This window comes from Pogona vitticeps, chromosome 4, assembly GCF_051106095.1.
Source record: "Pogona vitticeps strain Pit_001003342236 chromosome 4, PviZW2.1, whole genome shotgun sequence".
NCBI classification, from domain to species: Eukaryota; Metazoa; Chordata; class Lepidosauria; order Squamata; family Agamidae; genus Pogona; species Pogona vitticeps.
In genome coordinates, this window is record NC_135786.1 from 95,572,501 (window position 1) to 95,593,976 (window position 21,476).

General features: G+C 37.9%; 1 protein-coding gene across 1 annotated transcript in view; it reads right to left on the reverse strand.

Moving 5' to 3' along the window:
- Positions 1-3,532: 3,532 nt before the first annotated feature.
- Positions 3,533-21,476, reverse strand: part of ABCD3 (ATP binding cassette subfamily D member 3) — a 55,604-nt gene continuing 37,660 nt past the window's right edge. The window contains exons 9-23 of the mRNA XM_020788662.3: positions 20,522-20,664; positions 19,352-19,421; positions 18,453-18,522; positions 17,604-17,701; positions 17,422-17,513; positions 16,671-16,759; positions 16,506-16,578; positions 14,858-14,921; positions 12,919-12,996; positions 12,762-12,827; positions 12,587-12,676; positions 10,454-10,573; positions 9,998-10,102; positions 8,257-8,313; positions 3,533-6,652 (exon numbers count right to left, since the gene is read on the reverse strand). Of these exons, the coding sequence (XP_020644321.1) occupies positions 6,575-6,652; positions 8,257-8,313; positions 9,998-10,102; positions 10,454-10,573; positions 12,587-12,676; positions 12,762-12,827; positions 12,919-12,996; positions 14,858-14,921; positions 16,506-16,578; positions 16,671-16,759; positions 17,422-17,513; positions 17,604-17,701; positions 18,453-18,522; positions 19,352-19,421; positions 20,522-20,664 (1,293 nt within the window). The 3' untranslated portion in view covers positions 3,533-6,574. The remainder of the gene's footprint in view (positions 6,653-8,256; positions 8,314-9,997; positions 10,103-10,453; positions 10,574-12,586; positions 12,677-12,761; positions 12,828-12,918; positions 12,997-14,857; positions 14,922-16,505; positions 16,579-16,670; positions 16,760-17,421; positions 17,514-17,603; positions 17,702-18,452; positions 18,523-19,351; positions 19,422-20,521; positions 20,665-21,476) is intronic.

Genomic DNA, 21,476 nt, shown 5'->3' on the forward strand with positions numbered 1-21,476 from the left:
AGCAAAGTGTTGGGGTCCATCAATGCTATGTCTTAGCATCTATGATTAGGTGTTCTACAGAGCTATGGTGAAAGCCTGGAGACATGAACCTGATTTGTGCCTATGTGAGAGTCTATTTTGGGAGCAATTTAAATGAAGAATGCAATAGAAGTGCAGCATACGAACACAGCAACAATATCCAAAGTAACAACTCCTTGTTGCACAGCATGAGGATATATCCCACCTTTCCTCCATCATGGACCTCCAGGTTGTGACGTAAGAGATTCACAGGTGGCTCTCCTATTATACCTCATTAGTTTCAATTAAAAGGCTGCACCATGTGTCTTCAAATAGAGCAGAACCTTTTGTTCTCTTCTTTATTGCTCAGCAGTGTCTTCAACCAAGACTACAGCCTTCAAAGGCAACAAAGACATGCCTTAAGTAGATAAACAAATACTTGTTTATGCTGATGACGTCAACAGGATTAGCCTTGATTTCTATCTGACCTCTTTGTAGAATTTAGACCATGGGACCATAAGTTTGCTTCTTGAGTCTAATACACTTTTACAGGAAACTGCTGGGGTGTATTAACATTCCTTGAGTCATTAACAAAGATAAACCTTCTTTCATATGCATGCCTTGACTGGTTTCTAGGGAATAAAAAGCCCCATTAAATCCCCCCTGCAAAGAAATTCTCTAGTTCTCTTTAATGTCTTAAAGAAGACATTGTTGTGTAAAAGGCAAGTAATTATATAATCATTAAGGCATATCTCATGTAAAACTTCCTATAGTACCTAAACATGGAAGAAAAGTATGTTCTATGTATATAATTTTGATGATAACTTAGGGGTTGAGCAGGAACCACAATTTATACATAGTTAAGTGCTTTTAAAGAGGCACCCAACTTGCAGTGATCCTAATAGGGTTTTCAAAATATATAAGGACTGGTTTTATCACTGCCAAATTTCCATGGCTGAGCAGGGACTTGAACCCAGCATCTCCTGCATCCTAGCCCATCATTTTATCTACTACATCACACTGATTCTCATATTGCACTATATAAAATATATCTTTTATAGGCCTAAGTTTTATCTCCCAATTTTATTTTCCAAACAAATACATAGAAATAAAATGTTATTATTTTCTAGTCTTTCCTGCATCAGCAATCACTAGGAAGATAGCAAGCAGGTTGCCTCTGTTCTGTTCTAAGAAATCCAATAAACAGCGGGGAGCCTGCACAAAGGGCCAGGATCATGCTGCTTGGGTATTTTATTGATTCAGCTACCAAGTCCTCTCACAAACTCTTGGGGCTCCCCTTCTCACAGATTTCAGTCCGTGGTCCCTTTCAAATGTGCCAGCCCCCATTGAGAATGACTGCTCTGGACCAGTGGTTCCCAACCGTGGGTAACACAAGGACTCCAATTCCCAGAAACGTTTACAACCAGCACGTTACCATAGTCTCTCGAGACTGAAGGATATCTACATATCTATGCTCATTTACACCAAAGAGGCATCAAGCAGCCTGTTTTTAATTTCAGTACCTATAAGTGAGTTTAAAAGTGTTCGTGCAATGTATTCATTTTGTAAGACATTGGTTCCCAACCTTGGGTAACTCAGGTGTTCTTGGACTGTAATTCCCAAAAGCCATCAGTTGTGCTGGCCTGGGTTTCTAGAAGTTGCAGTCCAAGAACACCTGGGTTACCCAAGGTTGGGAACCACTGTTGTAAGAATGCAACCCTCATCTCTCACTGACCTTGTCCATGACCACTCTGCATAACTGGGCAGCACTAGTGAGTTGTATTTGTGCTTCTTCTCCTTTCACATATACAAGGAAATGCCTCCTCTAAGATGAAACCACTCACTTGCACTTCAGTTCCATTCAGTATGTACTCTGATTACTCTAAGCAGTCAACTCAGCTAAACATTAGAGCTCCAATTCAAACCAGGATAAACTAAATTGCTAACTGTTTAAAGAGGGGTTCTGAAGTGACATCTATTGGCAGCAAGAGATGTGCCTAGTAGTATCCTGAAAGGCTAACACATTTATTTTGGGATAAGATTTTGCATCCAAGAAATCTTGTGCCACGGTAAAACAGTTAAATTCTTAATGCACCAATCTGCACTTAATAAATTTATATGCACAGCTTCCTTACGTACCTCTATGAATCACAACTCTAAAAATAAAATATATAGCTCTTGTGAAATATTTTACTGACAAAAAGCAATTATCAACATACAAGAAGGGTTTTATTTCATCAAAAGTCAGCACCTTGCATTCCTCCTGCTAGATTATGGTCTGAAACCCAAGAATCTATTCAAAAGTTTGGGAATTGTGTATGTGTGAAGTCACTTTTGCATTCTTCCCCTTCAAAAATATATTTGTACACTTTTCTACAATTGCTCTGCAGTTCTGCAACAAATGCATAACTGTGTCTTTCAACATACAGTATATATCTAAAAGATACCTGAACATCTACTATCTAGAATTGATGGCATTATATACCTGGAAAGCAGTGCTTCAGCATCCATTATTATACTATGAAGGTGGCGTTTGAAGATGAGCCACATTGTAATTACATATTTTAAAACACTAGTAATCAAACACCACCTCTTGAGGCCAGGTTCCAAATAGCTTCACATCAAGAGGTGAAACCAAGATTTTGCAAATTCCCAGCTGGATTTCAGATTGTTCTCTCTGAACCAACAGATGCTATGCTATCTATTTTAAAGAGTTTTAATATGAAATTATTTGTGTCCAAGATTTGGTTAAAACTAGGTAAGTCCATTTTACCATTTACCTTTCAGCAACTGTTCAGTGTAAAGAAGCCATACTCACCATCTTGTGTTTGCTCTCTGTATTTTATAGTCTAATATAAACTATAAACCTTGCCTTCACAACTCTGCTCTTTATTTTCCACTTTGATGATGAGAAAACAGAGGGGGAATTCGGAAATTCAGTGACAGCTTTTCTGCACTTGTACAGTGTCACAAATGATAACTCAGCAAACCTCTTTAAAAGCTTACATCACTGGGGAAAAATCCATTAATCTTTGCAAGAACTGTATTGAATACACAGTGAACACAATCCTGTTGGTGTAATTTTGTGGTGGTGAAACCTGGACAGGGCACCAGAAACATTTAATTTACACTAATGAAAAGCTTCCTATCCCCCTTATTTTAGGTTCTGGGGCTCCCTAGGCCACCCTTTCACCCTGGGGAAGCCTTTGGGAGCCTCTGGACGGAGGGGGGGGAGCTGTTAAAAGGCTAAGGGTTCCTTCCTCTGCATCCTTGGGCAATCGCCCACTCAGACAAGGAGGCGGGGCAGGAAAGCCCACACTGCTGCTGGTGAGTGGAAGATTGCCTGGAGGAGGGAAGCACGCTCCTGCCAGTGAGAGGGTGATCACCCAGAGGAGATGAGGAGGGAACACCTGTGCAGACACCAGGCCCAACCAGGCCGAACCATGGTTCGTGCCCACCTCTAGTCCCAATTCTGTTTAATGTGGTTATCTGAAATTTTAAAACTTCACTAATTAAAAAAAAAACACTAGGAGGCTGTTTGTCTCAGATTTATTATTCCAGAGGCACTTATATAGAAAAAAATCCTTTCATTTCTATAGCGCCTTTCTTCCAAAATCACTTTACAAGCTCCAGAACATCAACAAACAGCAATTATTTCCCATTGACATGGGAGCCACCTGTGATTAGAAGAGGACCGAATCACAGGTGGGAATGATTCATTCTTGCCATTTTTCACTTCACACCAAACACCCAGTTTAAGCAGTCATAACAACAGCAATCAGCGAACAAGATCATTACAGAAATTCATGGCTGCACCATGTTTAGGAATCATTTTTGCATGGCACTTGAAAATTTCTTCCCTAAAAAGCATAATCTTGTCATTTCCTTGAACACTGCTACGCATCATTTTGCCTTCAGACTTGCTTCCTCATGGGGTTACTATTTTTAATGCACTCTTAATTAATGACAAAGTATACATACTGGAACTTGAGATATTACAAAATCCTGGCATTTTCTAACTACCCAGTTCCTCTTGGCTTAAATCAAGATCTTTTCTCTGGGTAATAGCTACTGAAGTTAATCTGTTCTACTCTGACAATATTAACAGAGTTTGAGCTCAGTGTCATTATGAACCAGTCTTAATAATGGCAACATTTCTGAGCTATATAAGTAACAGCTACTTCCTGGTTGGTGACAAAAATGCATCATTCTTTTAAAAAATGTCAAGTCTACTATTACTCAATTTTAGTGCAGACCTATCTGAAGAATAGAAATATTTAAAAAGCAGCATTTTCTAATCTAAAAGGACAGAAGTTCCTTTAAAAAGTTCTGTTTGAGACGTCCAGTCTCTGTAAACAGCAACAACAGTTCATCAACATGAGAGGGACTATGTGGAAAAAGAAGTGTCAACTAGTAGCACAGAAACCTGCTGAACATTAAAAGGTACGTCTGCTTCTGACGTGAGACTGCTACCTAATCTGAAACTATTGTGCCAGGTGGTCTACATGTACAATCCAATTAATATCTAATTTTACAACATGGTCTTGATATAGGATGATGGGTAGTGTAAGCCATATCAGATTCTCAGAAATGGTGAAAATTTACATACATAGAAAAGCTATATAACAGCACCTGAAATCCTGTTGCGTAGCTCCTCATGCGCAATGGTGATGATGTCATTATCACTGACAAATTGCAATTGACTGAGGGCAATTAAATGCCAATTAAGGTGGTTTTGAAGTGTATGTGACTCATACACAATGTGCTGAAGTCAAAAACACCCTAGGATTCTCAAAGAAAGCTTTTAATCAGTGGTGATTTGCCATGGGTAATGATGTCACTACCATTATACACATAGAGCTCTGCAACACAATTTAAAACATCAACACCTTACTATATCAAATATGAAGTGATGATAGGTGAAACGTTGGCCCAATATAAGTTGCTTTTATGCATCACTGCTAGTTTACCAGTTTTATAGCTGTTCCACTGATTATATGCATGAAACACATGAAGTTAATGGCATTTATAAATGTTAGAATAAAGCACCATCTTAGGAACAGTGTAAGGACAAGCTTAACTAGCTGCTTGGAATTTGACAGGTAGCATTTTTACTACAAAAGGAGGGATTGTTCAAAATTAACACATAATCACACATACTGATTTTATAGCAAAAGGAAAAAAAATGCAGCATCACATTTATTTGCATACATGGTGCATGCCTTCATGTAGTGCTTTTTTGTATTACATAAAATCACATACTCAGGCTGTTATCAAACTATAGTGCTTTTCAAAAATTATTGCAGATTGAATGGCAACTTATTATACATCCAGGTTGGTCAATCACTTTCTTCTCAGTTCTATCTAGAAAGGTAATTCTCAGCAGTGACACAATATCATCAAACGTCATTAACAACTGTCTCCACTAGAAAATTAATGTTTTTAAAAATCTGTTATTTGTGGTCTTGCCCATATGTACACATCTGCAACTACTTCATAAGAGACAAGCTTGTATAAATGTAAGAACTGAGCGATTTTTATGGAAGAAATTTATATGAAGAAAACGATATTCAGGAAGAGCTGCTATGTCTCAGTTTAAAAAACTGGTAAGAAAAGTATCTGGTAGGCAAATCTCATCCACTGAGAAATAGGAATCCATGTTGCAGATATCCATGGCATTTTATTTGGAACTTTAAGACAAGTTCCTGGAAATATCAAATGGACCAGACTACCGTTAAATGTGGAAGTCTATTTTCTCTCTACCAAAATGCAGGAAACTCATTCCTTTTTGTAAAAAAATCTCTTCTGTTTAATTTTCTCATCTTCCACATTCTTCCTTATTTGTCCCAATTTCCACAAACGCAGTTGGAACAGAAGGGCAAAATGGAATAGTGTTTATCTTTGTTGACTTGGATGGAATAATGGAAAGACAGGACTGAAAGAGCAATGGAAAACACTGGAAAAGGTAGGGCACAAGAATTAGCTCATATTTTTCATTATCATAAAAGCAGGCCCCAGGACAACTTTTCCTCTGAACCCAATACTGGTGCCAGTAGAACCTCAATACAACCTCTGACAATGGAAGAGCCTGCTATTCTCTGGGCCCTGAAACAATAGAATAGGCTGGTATGACACTGAGAAAGACTGCGATATTCAGTACGATGCACAGACACATCAAAATATAACAGAGAAGTGCATGCCTATTGTACCAGGCCCTGAAGAGGGTTCTTCCCCAAAGGAAGCACAGGTCAAATTAATTGACTTCAGAATGTTTACATCCCAAGATGAATCAAAGTTACAGTGATTTAAGCCCAATTTAATTTAGGCAGGTTTTTTTTTAAAAAACCACAAGAATAAGGACATTCTTAGTACATATTAATAATTAAACCAACATATACATAAATTAGTAGTATCCTACATAATAATAAATGCATTGACTGTTTGTTTTGGATAGCCTGTTATCCTACACCTAGTAATTGATCGAAGAATAAGTCAAGTAGCTTTGTTACATTAAAACATACTTTGTCTTTCTACAATCTGTGCTATTATCAGTCACTGAAAGAGGTTATGGGCTTTCTTAAGAACCAAATTCAACAGTGTCTTCAGTAATCTTCTTGAACTCATAATTTCCTCTTCCATCCATGTGAAGATAAAACTAAGGAGCAGAAAAATACATATTAGTGAACATGGATTATAAAGCTGGAGGAAAACCAGGCCATTTTCTTTGTGTATATACAAACAAAAACATTTCTCATAAAGAATACATTAAAATGTTGTACATGTTACAGCACCATCTAGTGGCACTGGCAGGCTGATAGGCTGTCTATTTTGCAACTACAGTTCAACCATAACAGGCAAAAACTAAAGAAAAATAAAAAATAACATTGTAGCCTGAAAAAGTGGACTTGTGCATGAAAGCTCACATTAAAATATAGCAGTTAATCTTGAAGTTGCCACAATGTTTTCATCTTCTTTATTTTTACACTGTTTTTCCTTGACATGCTAGCACGGACTAACATGGCTACCTCTTCTAAAACTACACTTCAATCAATTTCTTAACTGTGGTCTTCAGAACAACAGCTAGAGTCACCTTTTTAATTGAAACATGTAGAAAATTAGGTAAAATAACACTAAAAGCTAAACCTTTCAAAGGTTTAATGGGACCTTAAAACTATTTACGAAATTCTGGAAGATTCTGCATTGAAAGTTATGCTGCAAACAGTGACATTTCTTAGCTTTTAAAACTACGATCTAATTTGAGTCTTATGCAACCATTAAAAAACCGAATAACTCCTCTTTGAAATGAGCTATTTATCTAGACAGATTCTTTTCGTCAGAATCTTTTCTTCTTTCTCCTTATACTGGAGGACACAGAAGTCAACATTATGAGAGACAAAGAGAGAGATAAAGGGCTGCCATTAAAGGATGCTCAGAAACTTCAGCTGGTCCATAATGTTGCTGTTAACATAGGGCATCTAAAGGAAACATGCGCATCCCTTCAGGAAACACTTTACTAACTTGTTTGTGGGCACAGTTCAAAGTGCCGGTGACAGTTCCTAAAGAGCTTGGAAGTAAGCTTGGTGAAGGTCTACCTCCTCCTATAGTTTTTGAATCTATCCATCTATTAAGATGATTGACAGATGCCCTCTCATTGTGCCTTGATGTCCCCAGAAATATGCCTAACTGGGACCAGGGGGTGAGCCTTTGGAACCTGCTCCCAACAGAGAAGTATGACCCAACCTTTTCCGAGGGCCTTCAGACAGGACAGACAAAATCATATTTTTAGGTCATTATTTAGGACATACATGGTTGTTTCCATGTTTCAAGTGCTTTTAATTGCTTTAGTTAAATTATTGTTGATGGCTCTTTGTATTTGGTATCTTTGTTTCCTGTTACTTTAGTCTTTTAAGTAGCCTGTTCTACTACTGTTGTTAAACTAGTTTTAAAACTGGCAATGTATTTATTTTAATGGTTGTTGTGGGTTTTTCTGGCTCTTTGGCCATGTTTTGAAGATTGTTCTACCTAACGTTTTGCCAGTCTCTGTGGCCAGCATCTTCAGAGGACAGCACTCTGTGCTCTATTTATTTTAACTTTGTCTTTAAGGCAAGTTAAGGATATAAATAGTTTTAATTTCCAAAATACTTGTGTAGATTTTTGCAAAATTTGCTGTGAAGGTATTAATTTATTTTCACACCTCCTCAAATGCGGGATTAAAGAAAGAGGAATTGCGTGCATACGTGCACAATAAATAAAACTTACATCGTGGTGCTTCCAAAGTGACTTTCTGTGAGATACAGTGAAGAGAGTGATGCCAACCTAGAAGTGAAAAAATATACACTTGAAGAGAAAATAAGCTTTCCAGTAGTCATTTCCCATCAAGCTTTACTCAAATGAAAGATTCTATTAAGAGGCAAATCTACGTGTGTGAGGGAAGAGCAACGCCTGGGTCTCTCTATGTCTTTCTTTTGGTAAAAAAGACCATTGGGTAGGAGGCAATTTGCCTTTGTGCTTTTTCTCCCAGTATAAACAGACTCTCTTCAGCTCATTGTGTCTGTATAATGATGCCTATATGTTTCCACCTCCACATGTAAAAGAAGCTGGGGGGTGCTTTGTACCAAATTTTAAAAAGCATGCTGCTTATATACTGCCCCATAGCACGTAAAGCACTCTCTGGTGGTTTACAAGTTAATTATGCAGGGTACATATTCCCCCCCACTCCACAAGCTGGGCACTCATTTTACCAACCTTGGAAGGCTAGAACGCTGAATCCACCTTAAGAAAATATAAGAACATAAGAGCCCTGGATCACTCCAAGGGCGCATCTAGTCCATTTTCCTGTAACTCACAGTGGCCCCACCAGATGCCTCTGGAAGCACATGAGACAACTAGATGCCTGTCTCCTGATCCCCTTTCCCTGCATCTGGCATTTTGAGGTACCTTCCTTTTAAGCCTGGAGATTATACATCCCCATCATGGCTTGTAACCTGTGATGGACTTTTCATCCCGAAATCTGTCCAACCCCTTTTAAAGGCATCTAGGCCAGATGCCATCACTACATCCTGTGGCAAGGAGTTCCACAGACTAACAACACGCTAGGTAAAGAAATATTTTTCTTTTGTCTGTTCCCACTCTTCCAACACTCAATTTGAGTGGATGTTCCCTTATTCTGGTATTGCATGAGAGGGAAAAGAGCTTCCCTCTATCCACTTTATCCATCCCCTGTATAATTTTATATGTCTCAATCATGTCCCCCCTCAGGTGCCTTTTCTCTAGACTAAAGAGCCCCAAACATTGTAGCCTTTCCTCATAAGGGAGGTGCCACAGCCCAGTCATCATTTTAGTTGCTCTATTCTGCACCTTTTCCAGTTCCACTATGTCTTTTTCGAGGAGCAGCAACCAAAACTCTACACAATACTCCAGGTGCGGCCTTACTAGCGTTTTGTTCAATAGCATTATAATAACCTTGAGCCAGCTACCTGGGATTGAACCCCAGGTTGTGAGCACAGTTTTGGCTGCAGAACAGCAGTTTGACCATTGTGCCATGGGGCTCCTATAATAATCTGTATGGGAGCACAAGGTTAACCCCCTTTTTCTTCTCCTGGCCATGATCCAACATTTCTGCCCTAACCTCACAATCATATTATTGGAAAAAAAAACTTCAGAAGATCTGCAGAACATGGAGGTTGGTCTGGCTATTTCTAATACTGCTTCTCACATACAGACTCAATCTTGAGTTCCCTTACATACCACAAGAGAAATTTAAAGACATATTTTCTTTTTAAGATCATCAGATACGAAGGCAATTGAGCTTCAAGAATACGTTTTTCAAATTTACACATTTTCTTAAATTTACATTTTTAATTTTCATTTTAATATGATTTTTAATTAATATTGCATTATAATATGATAGCAGGCTATTATAATAATTTTTTTCTCAATACTTGCTGATACTCCTTTCAAGGTTAGTACAAAAACTGACAGTTCTGAGAGGCACACATACTTTCCGACAATGACTGTAGATGTAGCCTTCTACGTCAACACTAACTGCACTTGTGCATTCGTCCAGAATTGCAAACTGGGGTTTATGGTAGAACAATCTGGCCATCTGCAATACAAAAACCAATGCTGATGCATGACATTCTGTTTGTAGAAAATCTAATACTAACACAGTACTAATACTTGTTAAATTTTTTAACTTCCTAAATATTTCACATTACTGTATACAGATTATAGTCAAATGACAGAACTCATCTGGAATAAGAAAACTTTTATTGTCTACTAGGTTACTACAATGTCAAAATATTATAGTCAGCCAGATGACGTCTTTAACTGCTCTCAGTAGCAGGTGCAGCAAAACCTTTTGCTGATTTTTACTGTGGGAGAGTACCTTTACGTCTGGCTCTTAGTTAAAAAATAATGCTCAAAAATATAAACACTGATTGCAAAGGCAACATACAGCCATCCTCTGTTTTTCTCCTCCACTGAGAACATCCATCCAGTCCTGAATGCTATCCCAGCCTCCTTCACGTTCCAGGATGTGACCCAACTGTACGTTATCTAAATATTCCTTTAAAACCTGCAAATAAAAGAGTAGATAAAAGCAGCTCAATCTTTTTTTGCAAATATACTTGCCTGTCTAAATTTGTCTAATATCCTCACTTCCAAAAAGTGGGTAGAATGGTTCGATTTAAAATATTTTATGCACAACTGCAGTAACAAACAGGGCAGGAGTGTTCAACATCTTTCCACTATTGGTACATAAGATTTAATGTAAAGTATGCCATTAATCATGCAAAATATCCTGTTTCCCCTAAAATAAGACCTAACCTGAAAATAACCCCTAGTATGATTTTTCAGGATGCTCGTAATATAAGCCCTACCCTCCAAAATAAGCCCCATTTAAGTGAAACCCCGCCCTCCACCATTGTGCAGCAACCAGAAGAAGATGACATGACTGTATTTGGATAAATGTAGATTGTTGTACATGAAAAAATAAAACATCCCCTGAAAATAAGCCCTAATGTGTTTTTTGGAGCAAAAATTAATATAAGTCTCAGTATTATTTTCGGCCAAACAGGGTAGTAATTCCCTAAACTAGTGCAGAGTTCTAACTAGACAAACTGGCACTTGTACCAGCTCAAAGGATTAAGGCCAAAGATAATCAAACGACTGGCTACAAAACATGACCAAGATCAACCTAAAAAAGTATAAAGCACGTAATAACCGAATCTGAGAAGCAACCAACCAATACCACTCTGTGGCATTATATTTTGGCATAGTAGTCTATCTTGAAAACATTTAGGGGATGCACATCTATCAACTGGATTTTTGTTGGAGAATGCTTATGCTAACTGAATGTGTAGGATCATTCCTTTCCCTTCCACAAATCATTCATTGGGAAAACAGTTACTGGCAATAATCCTGTTGCATAGTTCTGGCTGTGCAATGAGAATTATATCAGTGGTAGCTGTAACATGTCACTGATTAAAGGCTTCCTTTTGAGATTTTAGGGTGCGCACAACTCTGTTGCATTGTATGTTTCTTTGTTCGTTTAATAAATACACATTGCTTTTCTCCTTAAGAAAAACCCAAGGCAGCTTACAGCATTAAAAGACAGTATTTAAAGCTAAAAATACTAAGTATACAAGTACTAAAAAGGATGTTAAAAATACCAGTCTAAAAGACAGTAAAACAAAAGCAACACCCAAAATACATTCAAAGCAGTAAGGCACAACTATCCATTAAAAAACCCCACTCAGATGGGAACAGCCTAGCCTCCTGTGGGAGGGAGTTCCAAAGTCTGGGAACAGCAACTGAAAAGGTCCTCTCCTGTGTCTCCACGAAATGCAACTGTGAAGGTGGTAGGACCAAGAGAAAGGTCTCTCCTGATGATCATCAGCTCATAAAGGGAGATGCAGTCTATTATATAGCTTGAACCCAAACCATCTGGGGTTTTATAGGTTAGAACAAGCACTTTGAATTGCCTGGAAATGAATCAGCAGCCAGGGGTTTATGTGATCTCTACAAACAGTCCAGGTTAGCAATCCAGCAGCCATGTGTTGGACCCACTGAAGTTTCTGAACACTTTCCAGAGGCAGCTTCACATAAAGCAGGTCACAGTAATCCAGCCATTCATGAGCTACAAGCACAATGAAATCACAAAATGAAGCCTTTAATCAGCACCAATTTACTGTTGCCAATGACATCATCCCCACTGCACAGGTGAAGCTGTGCAACAAGATTTTATCCATTATTTGTATTTACAGTACAGAATTTGATTCTCGTCTGCAGACAGAACTGATCAGAATTCTAAGAGTGTCACACTGAGTTTTTTTAAACATACTGTTACTACATCAAAATTGGTTTAACTGGCCCTAGATTTAGCCAATTAAGAATCACTTGAAAGCGAGAGACAAAAATCTACCTATACAGAGTCAACAGATTATATAAAAAATATGAATTTACTCTCACTTATACTAACCCACTTTCTGTTGACAAAAGGTTAAGCTGACAAAGGATTTCTAACTTTGCTTTTACTGCAAAAGGTTACCTATGAGAACTATGGAAAGCCTTCAAAAAGGTATTTCACCTGGTCAGAGATGCCTTTCCTCTTCTGATCTTCTACAGTATCTGGATAGATTACTTGGTCTCTGAGAGTTCCAAGAGTCATGTATGGTCTCTGAAATTAAATAATGAGGAGTCAGGAAATACTGGAACCACTTTTAAAATTTAGAAATGCTCATTATTATGTTAAGTTGCTTTACCTGGGGAACATAAAACAGCTTTCCTCTCTCAGGCTTAGTCAGACAGCCACCGAACAAAGGCCACAACTACAATGGGAAAAGAAGAATCATACAACAAAGGATGCAGTAATTTCTTGTGGATGCTATTAAGACTATCTTTACCACCATGTTTACTTACCTCTCCAAGGACACGGAAAAGTGAACTCTTTCCACACCCATTAGGCCCACAAATCAGAACATTTGCACCAGACCGTACCTAGAATATGAATCATGGCAATATATAAGACCATTAAGGAGTGGCTGCTCAGTTTGCATGGGGACAACTACACTTAAAATAGAAACATTCAAAAGAGAAATATTAATACCAAATAATGTGCCAATCCCCTTCCATAAAACCAATCAATTGTCTAACCAACAAGAATACTTTGAGGCACTACTTTAAATTCCTACATGGATATTTTGTTCAGATTTAAGAATCATCCATCTTCCAGCTTTTTTTTTTTTTTTTTTTAAACTGGTGAGCTGTTCTGTCAAAGCTGAAAGCTGGAAATTTCTGGAGCAGAAACCTGGAAGTTACAACATAATAGAAACTGACTGCGTACCTAGGTATATTTAAATAGAAAATTAATACCACTAACCTAGGTGAAGCTGACTCTTGAGTAAAATGCTTAAAATTGAGTTATAGCATGCAGAGGCCTTGTGATATAGTAAATATGTTTCACTTTTCTATCTTATAATTAGCATATTGATTTATGTTGTTCAAGACTATTCTACATTAAGGGAATGTATGGATTCCCATTGGATAAGGGAATTTCCCTGTGAAGAAACCATTATTACCAAAGGTAAAAATTAAATCCACTTATACAAGACACTTCTGCTCAATTGTAGGCGATAGCCTCCTTCCCAAGGCAGCCCATGTTGCTCAAGATATTCCAGGGGAAGGGTGTGAAAGATTTATTTTTCAAAAATGTTGGCTCACACCAATTACAGTGGTGCCTCGCACAACGGGTGCCTCACACAACGATGAATTCACACAACGATGCCTTTTTCTGTTAAATTTGCCGCCTCACACAGCGATGTTTCCTATGGGGGATTTTCACACAACGATGTCTCTTTTTCGCTCCTGTAAAAGTGTCTTACAATCTTTGGAAGATGTTTTAAATGCTTGCAATGGTTAGCCCACCTCCTGAACCCTATGCAAACTGATTTTGGTGTTGTTCTGACACTTCGTTAATTTTTGGTGATTTTTTGAATTTTCTCCATTGGAAACCATTAGACAGACCATTCAATGGTTTCCAATGGAGAAAATTCAAAAAATCACCAAAAATTAACGAAGTGTCAGAACAACACCAAAATCAGTTTGCATAGGGTTCAGGAGGTGGGCTAACCATTGCAAGCATTTAAAACATTTTCCAAACATTGTAAGACACTTTTACAGGAGCGAAAAGGGAGATCGGGAAAGGGCTCTTTGATCTCCGTTTGCCTTTTAAAGCTCTTCCCGATCTCCCTTTTCGCTCCTGTAAAAGTGTCTTACAATGTTTGGAAGCTGTTTTAAATGCTTGCAATGGTTAGCCCACCTCCTGAACCCTATGCAAACTGATTTTGGTGTTGTTCTGACACTTCGTTAATTTATGATGATTTTTTGTTTTCTCCATTGGAAACCATTAGACAGACCATTCAATGGTTTCCAATGGAGAAAATTCAAAAAATCACCAAAAATTAACGAAGTGTCAGAACAACACCAAAATCAGTTTGCACAGGTTTCAGGAGGTGGGCTAACCATTGCAAGCATTTAAAATGGCTTCCAAACATTGTAAGACACTTTTACAGGAGCGAAAAAGGACTTCGCAAAGCCATTGAAATGTATTGAGTCGGCTTCAATACATTCCAATGGAGGAAACATTGTTTCACACAGCGATGTTTCCTATGGGGATTTTCACTCAGCGATGGCAATCCATTCCAATTGGAACGGATTAACCGGTTTTCAATGCATTCCTATGGGAAATGGTGTTTCACAGAATGATGTTTCACACAACGTTGATTTTTTGGAACCAATTAACATCGTTGTGTGAGGCACCACTGTATCTCAATATGAAATTGTGAATGTCCCAACGTACCTCAAAGTCAAGATCTCTAATCAATATATCACCATTTGGTGTTGCCAGAGGAACATGATCAAACCTTCAAGGAAAATAAAGATGAACACAGTCACGCTCATTGAAATCCTATTTATAAATGTTCTAGGTGTAGGCGATATAGCTGCATCACAAAACAATGTGTAATTAGCAGTTGCTAGAAGGCTACATAAAAAAAATCTCCAGTACAAATACAGTGGTGCCCCGCATAGCGAGCGCACCGTTTAACGACAAATCTGCATAGCGACACGTTTTTTGCGATCGTTTTTTCGATCGCATAACAACGTTCTCAATGCCTAAAAATCGCATTGCGATGATCGGTAAGCGTTTCGCTTACTGATCTTCGCATTGCAATGTTTTATAAACAGCTGATCGGTGGTTCCAACATGGCCGCCGGATGAAGAAAATGGCCACCCGCAGTGTTTTCGCGCCCTGCCCTCGCTTACCAGGCAGCAAAAATGGCGGCCGGATGGAGGATTTTCCCCATAGCGGTGAGTTTTTCCCCACAGGAACGCATTAAACGTGTTTTAATGTGTTCCTATGGGGTTTTTAGTCCCGCATAGCGACAAATCCGGATAGCGACGATTTTTTTCGCACGGATTATTGTCGCTATGCGGGGCACCACTGTACATTGAAGTCTTGGGCTCAGATAATGTAGATATTGCTTTGTTCCGGAACTAGCCTTTCTGCAGATATGATTCCCAATTGTTAGTCTTTGCTCTTTTTTCTTATACTTCCAGGTGATCTTTGCTCCCACGAGTAACACACATAACAGAATTGGAAAGGAAATGAGCTTAACCAAAATGCAATAATTCCCTTTGCCAGTTCAGACTAAGATCCATGTAGTCTGAAAATACTGAGACAACATGACAACTGAAGATCAACAATTCAACCACTCCTGATCAGTAAGGCTATAATTTATAATTTAGACACACCTGGATTGCTGCCACCCTTTTTTCTATTTTCACTGTTAATCTCCATCACTAAAGAAAAAAGTTCTAAAAATGGCAACATCTATGAACAACTAAATAAAGTGATAAGTTGGTCCATTGGTGAAATGGTACTGCTAACCTCAGCTGTCAAGTGCTTCCAAAGAGATCTCATTTAATAATAATAATAAGACAAGCATCTGTAAACCTATGTTAATTTATATTTTTAAAAGAATTACCATAATGGAAATCTGATAATGAGGAAATTGTCCTTTACCCAAGCTCCCTAATCAGTTAGTTTCTCATGTGAAAATCTAAAGTGTGTAGAAAGGGTCTGTGGGACCAAAACTACAAGAGATGGGGGCATCTATTTACACTACCTTTCCTACAGCTAGACTTTCTTTGGTCCTGGAACCTTCATGATCTGGACACCAAAATCTGGGCAAACCTGCCTCCAAAGCAGTATGCACAGCAGACTTCCTCGTCTCCAGAGTTCACACGGACATACGGGTGGCAAGGCTACGGCTGGGAGGAGCCAGGTGATGTCAAAAGCAAGATTATGGGATGGGATCTACAGTGCTTTCTAACTACTTTATTCATAAGTAAAACACAAAAAGGGCTGAAGATCATTTAATAGGTGTGTTGCATAGAATTGAAGACTAATTAGAAAAGTCTACTAAGAAACAACATCCTTTACTTACTTGATAATGTTATCTGCTATGACAATTCTTCCAGAACCAGGAATCAGCGGGGTGAATTGCTCCAAATCTGAATCTTACATTAAAAACAATCACACACTGGTATTAGGAAGGGGACATATGCTGCCACAGGTTAAGCATTTGCATTAAGTTAGATTTTTCAGTTACCTTTTTCTTGTGATAACATGGTTCGCTGGTATTTGCCACTGTTTAACTCCTTTAGCACTTGGATTAATTCTGTAATTCGAGCTGTGAAGCTAAAAGGTTACAGACATTATGACAGTTTCTTCAAATTCCGAATTATCTGATACTGCTAGAACTGAAGGCACAAAGATACAAATACTTCACACTAACATAACAGCAGTTTAAAAATATTTTGTCTGTATACTTAAGGTTCATCCAGCTATCCAATGGCTTTGGGTCAGTGATCATGATAATGAAAACTGAGATCAAATAAAACGAGGGCGGGAACCCAGGTTATTCCCTCCCCACACATAAACCAGAAACTATGTAAAGACCATTAGGGGTCATACAGTTCCTCTACTGAATTTGTCACAATACTGATGAGAGCAGGAAATCCTCTCTTCCTCCCACCAGACAAACATATGCTTGATTACAGGGACAGACAGTGGTGAGGAATAAGACAGGATATTAACTCTGTATCAGCCATTGTGTAAAGATTATTGGCTTCAACCAGAAAATGTACAGATGTCATTTCACTGATATAAATGTGGCTCCAAACCTTGCTAAATCATTACAGGGGCTATATATTTCAGCATTGTAAGACAAACAGAAAATGTTATTGAATTAAAGACAGAAAGGAGTGAAGGCTAGAAGAGCAGTATGGAAGTCAGTCAGAGAAAATTAGGATTTATCTTGTTAAGACAGGTGGTTTATACATATTACTGATCAACCTTACCCAGCCAATCGTGTCATTTCACGACCTGCCAGAACTATCCTTCCAAGAGCTTGAGACATTCTCAGCAACATTCTTCCACTTTGGTAGTAATCCTTTAAATAACACAGTGAAGGGTTGCTCGTGAGTGAACTCGGAAAATAACTGTTACCTGACACACCTACTCTTAGTAGCACATTACTCACCTCTAGAAGTTCTGCATGGGTACTATTCTGATGACGTGGGTGAGATAAGTTCAAGAACGGGCGGCTAACAACCAGATAGCCAACTACGGTAGCAAGATCTACAAGGTTTGAAGAAAATGTCTGCTTCAAAATCGGTTTGAATGCGAAGTGTAAAGTTTAGAAAAGTTTGGATTTTTTAAACTACTACTTCAGTAGTTTCAACTACAATGGACAGCAGCCATACCAACAAGGGAATTCTAAAAGTAGCTGCCCCCAAGTGTAAAACCTGCTAAACTTGATAAAAGTTACATGATTTTTTAAAGATGCATTGAGCCAACTGTCCATTAGAAACATCATACAGCCTTACTCTCTTCCCTATCAGCCCCAGCTTCTAATCTTACTCCAGTTGAGTTCAAAGGTTAAAGTGTGCCTTAGATCCAAGGACATGTAGACAGAATTCTTCTTGTGTAAAATGGCTTATCCTTTCCCTCCTCCTGACAAGCCATTTTATAGTAATAGGGGCACGCTCATTGGAAGGGTGTTGGGTGTGACATGAGGAGAGAACTGCAGAGAACAATGGACTGAGATGGGGAACGTGGGGCTATACTGACTGTGGCATTTCAAAAGACAAGTATTTCCCATCTCTCAGAGAAGTGAACAATCTATGGAAATCACAGGACCAGCTTACTCAAACTTTTCTGCTTTGTTAAGTCAGAACTGACTTGACAGCACACAATTATTATTACATAAGATACTTCTGGATCAAAGCAAGAGAGTGGACAATTAGGTTATTCAGTCGTCACAGGGGCCCCTTCTTTCTCTTGGTATTATCACAGAATTCTGCTATGGAAGGAAAATATGCACACTTACATTTGGCAACGATGGTATCTATAAAGCCCATAGTAAACCGGAACAAAATGAAATTGTGCAAGTGCTCTACCTAGTGAAATGAAAGAGTTGGAAATAATGTCAGTATATTCTGTTTATGTATATAAATGAACTAGTAGTTCTGAAAAGCACTTTGGTCCCTCCAGATACAAACATTTATACAACAAGAAGCAAATTAAGACAAACTATGGCACACAAGAAATAAGAGCCTAAAGAAGGATAGGAAATGCACACCCAAAGCCCAATTTAACCTTGCAGCTTCAATTAGCTTTTTAAAAAGGAAGAAATTTTTATGGTTCATTAACAGGCTAATTTTCGACTCTTAAGAGCCCAGCTGAGAAGGGGGGGAAACAGAGGAGGCAGGGAGTAGCAAACAAAAAGAAGCATCCAGTGTCTCTTGTTAATGCCTTCACTAGAAATCCCTCAGGATATTACAACACTATTTTATTGCTGCAGAACAGCAAATACAAAAGACATCAGATGACCTTACCTAAGTAATATAAACCCATTGCAATTCTGGTTACTCTTCTCTGGAAAACTTTATTCTCCTTTCAACTTTGTTAACTACTTTGGATGCAAAGTTAGTAAACAATTCATTTCAGCAGCCTTGAATGGGTCACTACATTGAACACAGGCTATGAAAATGAATGTTTGAAAGACTACACTCTTCCTTTGTTTTTAAAATTACAACCCATGGTGAAACATTCCAAAAAGTAGCACTGCAATGTGTGCATGAAAATACATATCATTTATTTTTATTTTTTAATATGGCATAACTTTATTTTACTGCCATGGCATTAAGACAACCCTGCAAAGCGTGAGAAAAAAACAGACCTAAACCACTAGGGTCAAAGCCTCCCACTATGTGAAAAGTGACTTACCAATTTGCGGAAGGCTTTGTGAATTGTCTGTTTTTCCCTTTGATTCCCATTATAAAAAGCAATTTCTTCACTGCAAAAAATTTAAATGTTTAATGCATATAAGTGATCAGAAATCAGGCTTACCATACACAATCTATATGAAGCAGAAGCATCTACAGATTATAGAACAGACTGTACTTATCACTTGAGATGAACACCAAAAACCCTTTGTTAAGCAGCAAATCAGACTAGAAAAGTGTAGGAGGAAATCAAATCTTTCCTCCTGCTATGTTGGTTTCCTATTTAGTGTCATTTTTTTTAAAAAATGAGAATATTTAAAAAACATTTCCTCCTCTCTGCAGCATGAAATTGGTAGATTCTATTCTATCAGTTCATGATACTATCTCTCAGTGGCAGACACATGCAGCATAGGAAAGAGGAGCAAAAAAAAAAAAAGAGGAGCAAAAAAAAGAGCCTCGTGGCGCAGTGGTTAAAACGCTGTACTGCAGCTAAAACTGTGCTCACGACCTGGGGTTCAAATCCCAGGTAGCCGGCTCAAGGTTGACTCAGCCTTCCATCCTTCCGAGGTCGGTAAAATGAGTACCCAGCTTGCTGGGGGGGGGGGGGCAATGTGTAGCCTGTATAATTAAAAAAAATTGTAAACCGCCCGGAGAGTGCTTGTAGCGCTATGGGGCGGTATATAAGTCCAATAAATAAATAAATAAAAATAAATAAAAAAGGAATGTGTACATTTCTTTCCTTTGAAATAGCCAAAATATAGAATTATATAGTCCTATTCTGTGTATTCTATTTTAGCTTATGTATTTTAAGCCAAGATGCCAATATCATAGATCTATGTACATGCAACTAGCTTTTAGTTTTAACATTTCATTGTGCCAGCTCTCACAATTTGTTAACAAACAAGTTTTTACAACATCAAAAAGGTTTTTCAGTTTGTGAGGGCAAATCATCTTGAGGGCTACTTAAGAACAGCTAGGGAGAAAATACAGGTACAAAAGGTAGAAATGCAGACTAAAGAGTATGACATTACACTTTTTCAGCTCTTCTGCCAAAATTGATTAGGTGTAATAAATTTTACCAATATTGTAAAACACAGAAAAGAGTTTATTCTGTTCTGTAGTATTTGGCTTTTCTGAGCAACTGTTTCCCTTCATCCCTTTCAATTCTTACCTGTTTGTAATGAGCCGAGAATTGACGAATCTGTATTCTCCTTCATACTTTTGTTCTGTGATAGTCATTTTTCCAATGGGTCTTCTTAAACGTGTAAGGAAAAACCCTGAAATAATCAGGTAAGCCATCATGGAAGCAGGACCCTGAAAATATTTGGAAATGTTCATAGAGACAACTATTAGCAATTAGCAATATTTTTTTTAAAAAAACACACACACATATGGTAAACTGATGAGGTATCTATATTTTAAAGAAAGTCTGAAGTCTTATTTTTTTAACACGGTCAACTACCCTATGGATATAAAATTATGAAATTATTTTCACAATTATTATTTCAGTATACTGGTTGCAAATGAAATCTCTGATGGACACAATGTCCACACAAACAGATCTGCCCATTTCACTTAGTAAAGGAGCCACTGCATACAATACAGAGTAGTCCCCAACCTTGCACTAAAATACAGAGCACTCATCACCCTTTCAAATTTTGATTACATCTGTTCAGATAAACCTCCTTGGGCATTCCAGAGCTGCTGGATGCCATCAAGAAAAAAAGTGCTAAAGCTGAAAATGGCAATAAAACATGTTTTAGTGTGACATTCTCATTTGGTTTCCTAAGTAAAATAATAAAAGTCCACTTTGTGTTAATTAGCTATCACCTGATTGTAGTCCAATAGACTATGATCAGGCAATGTTAATAGACCGTTTATTTATTGTTTATTTAAAATGTATATATGCTGCCTTTCTCCTAAAAAGAACCCAAGGCAGTTTACGATATTAAAAAAGAAACAATACTAAAATGTGAAAACAATAAATAATTACAATAATAGAAAATAATTAAACAAATATCAAAACTAGTAGAGAAAAAAATACTAAGGCCACATTAAAAACAACAAAAACACAACAGTCCCATTTTTTAAAAAAACCAATCACTAAGAGAAAGTCTGCTTGAAGA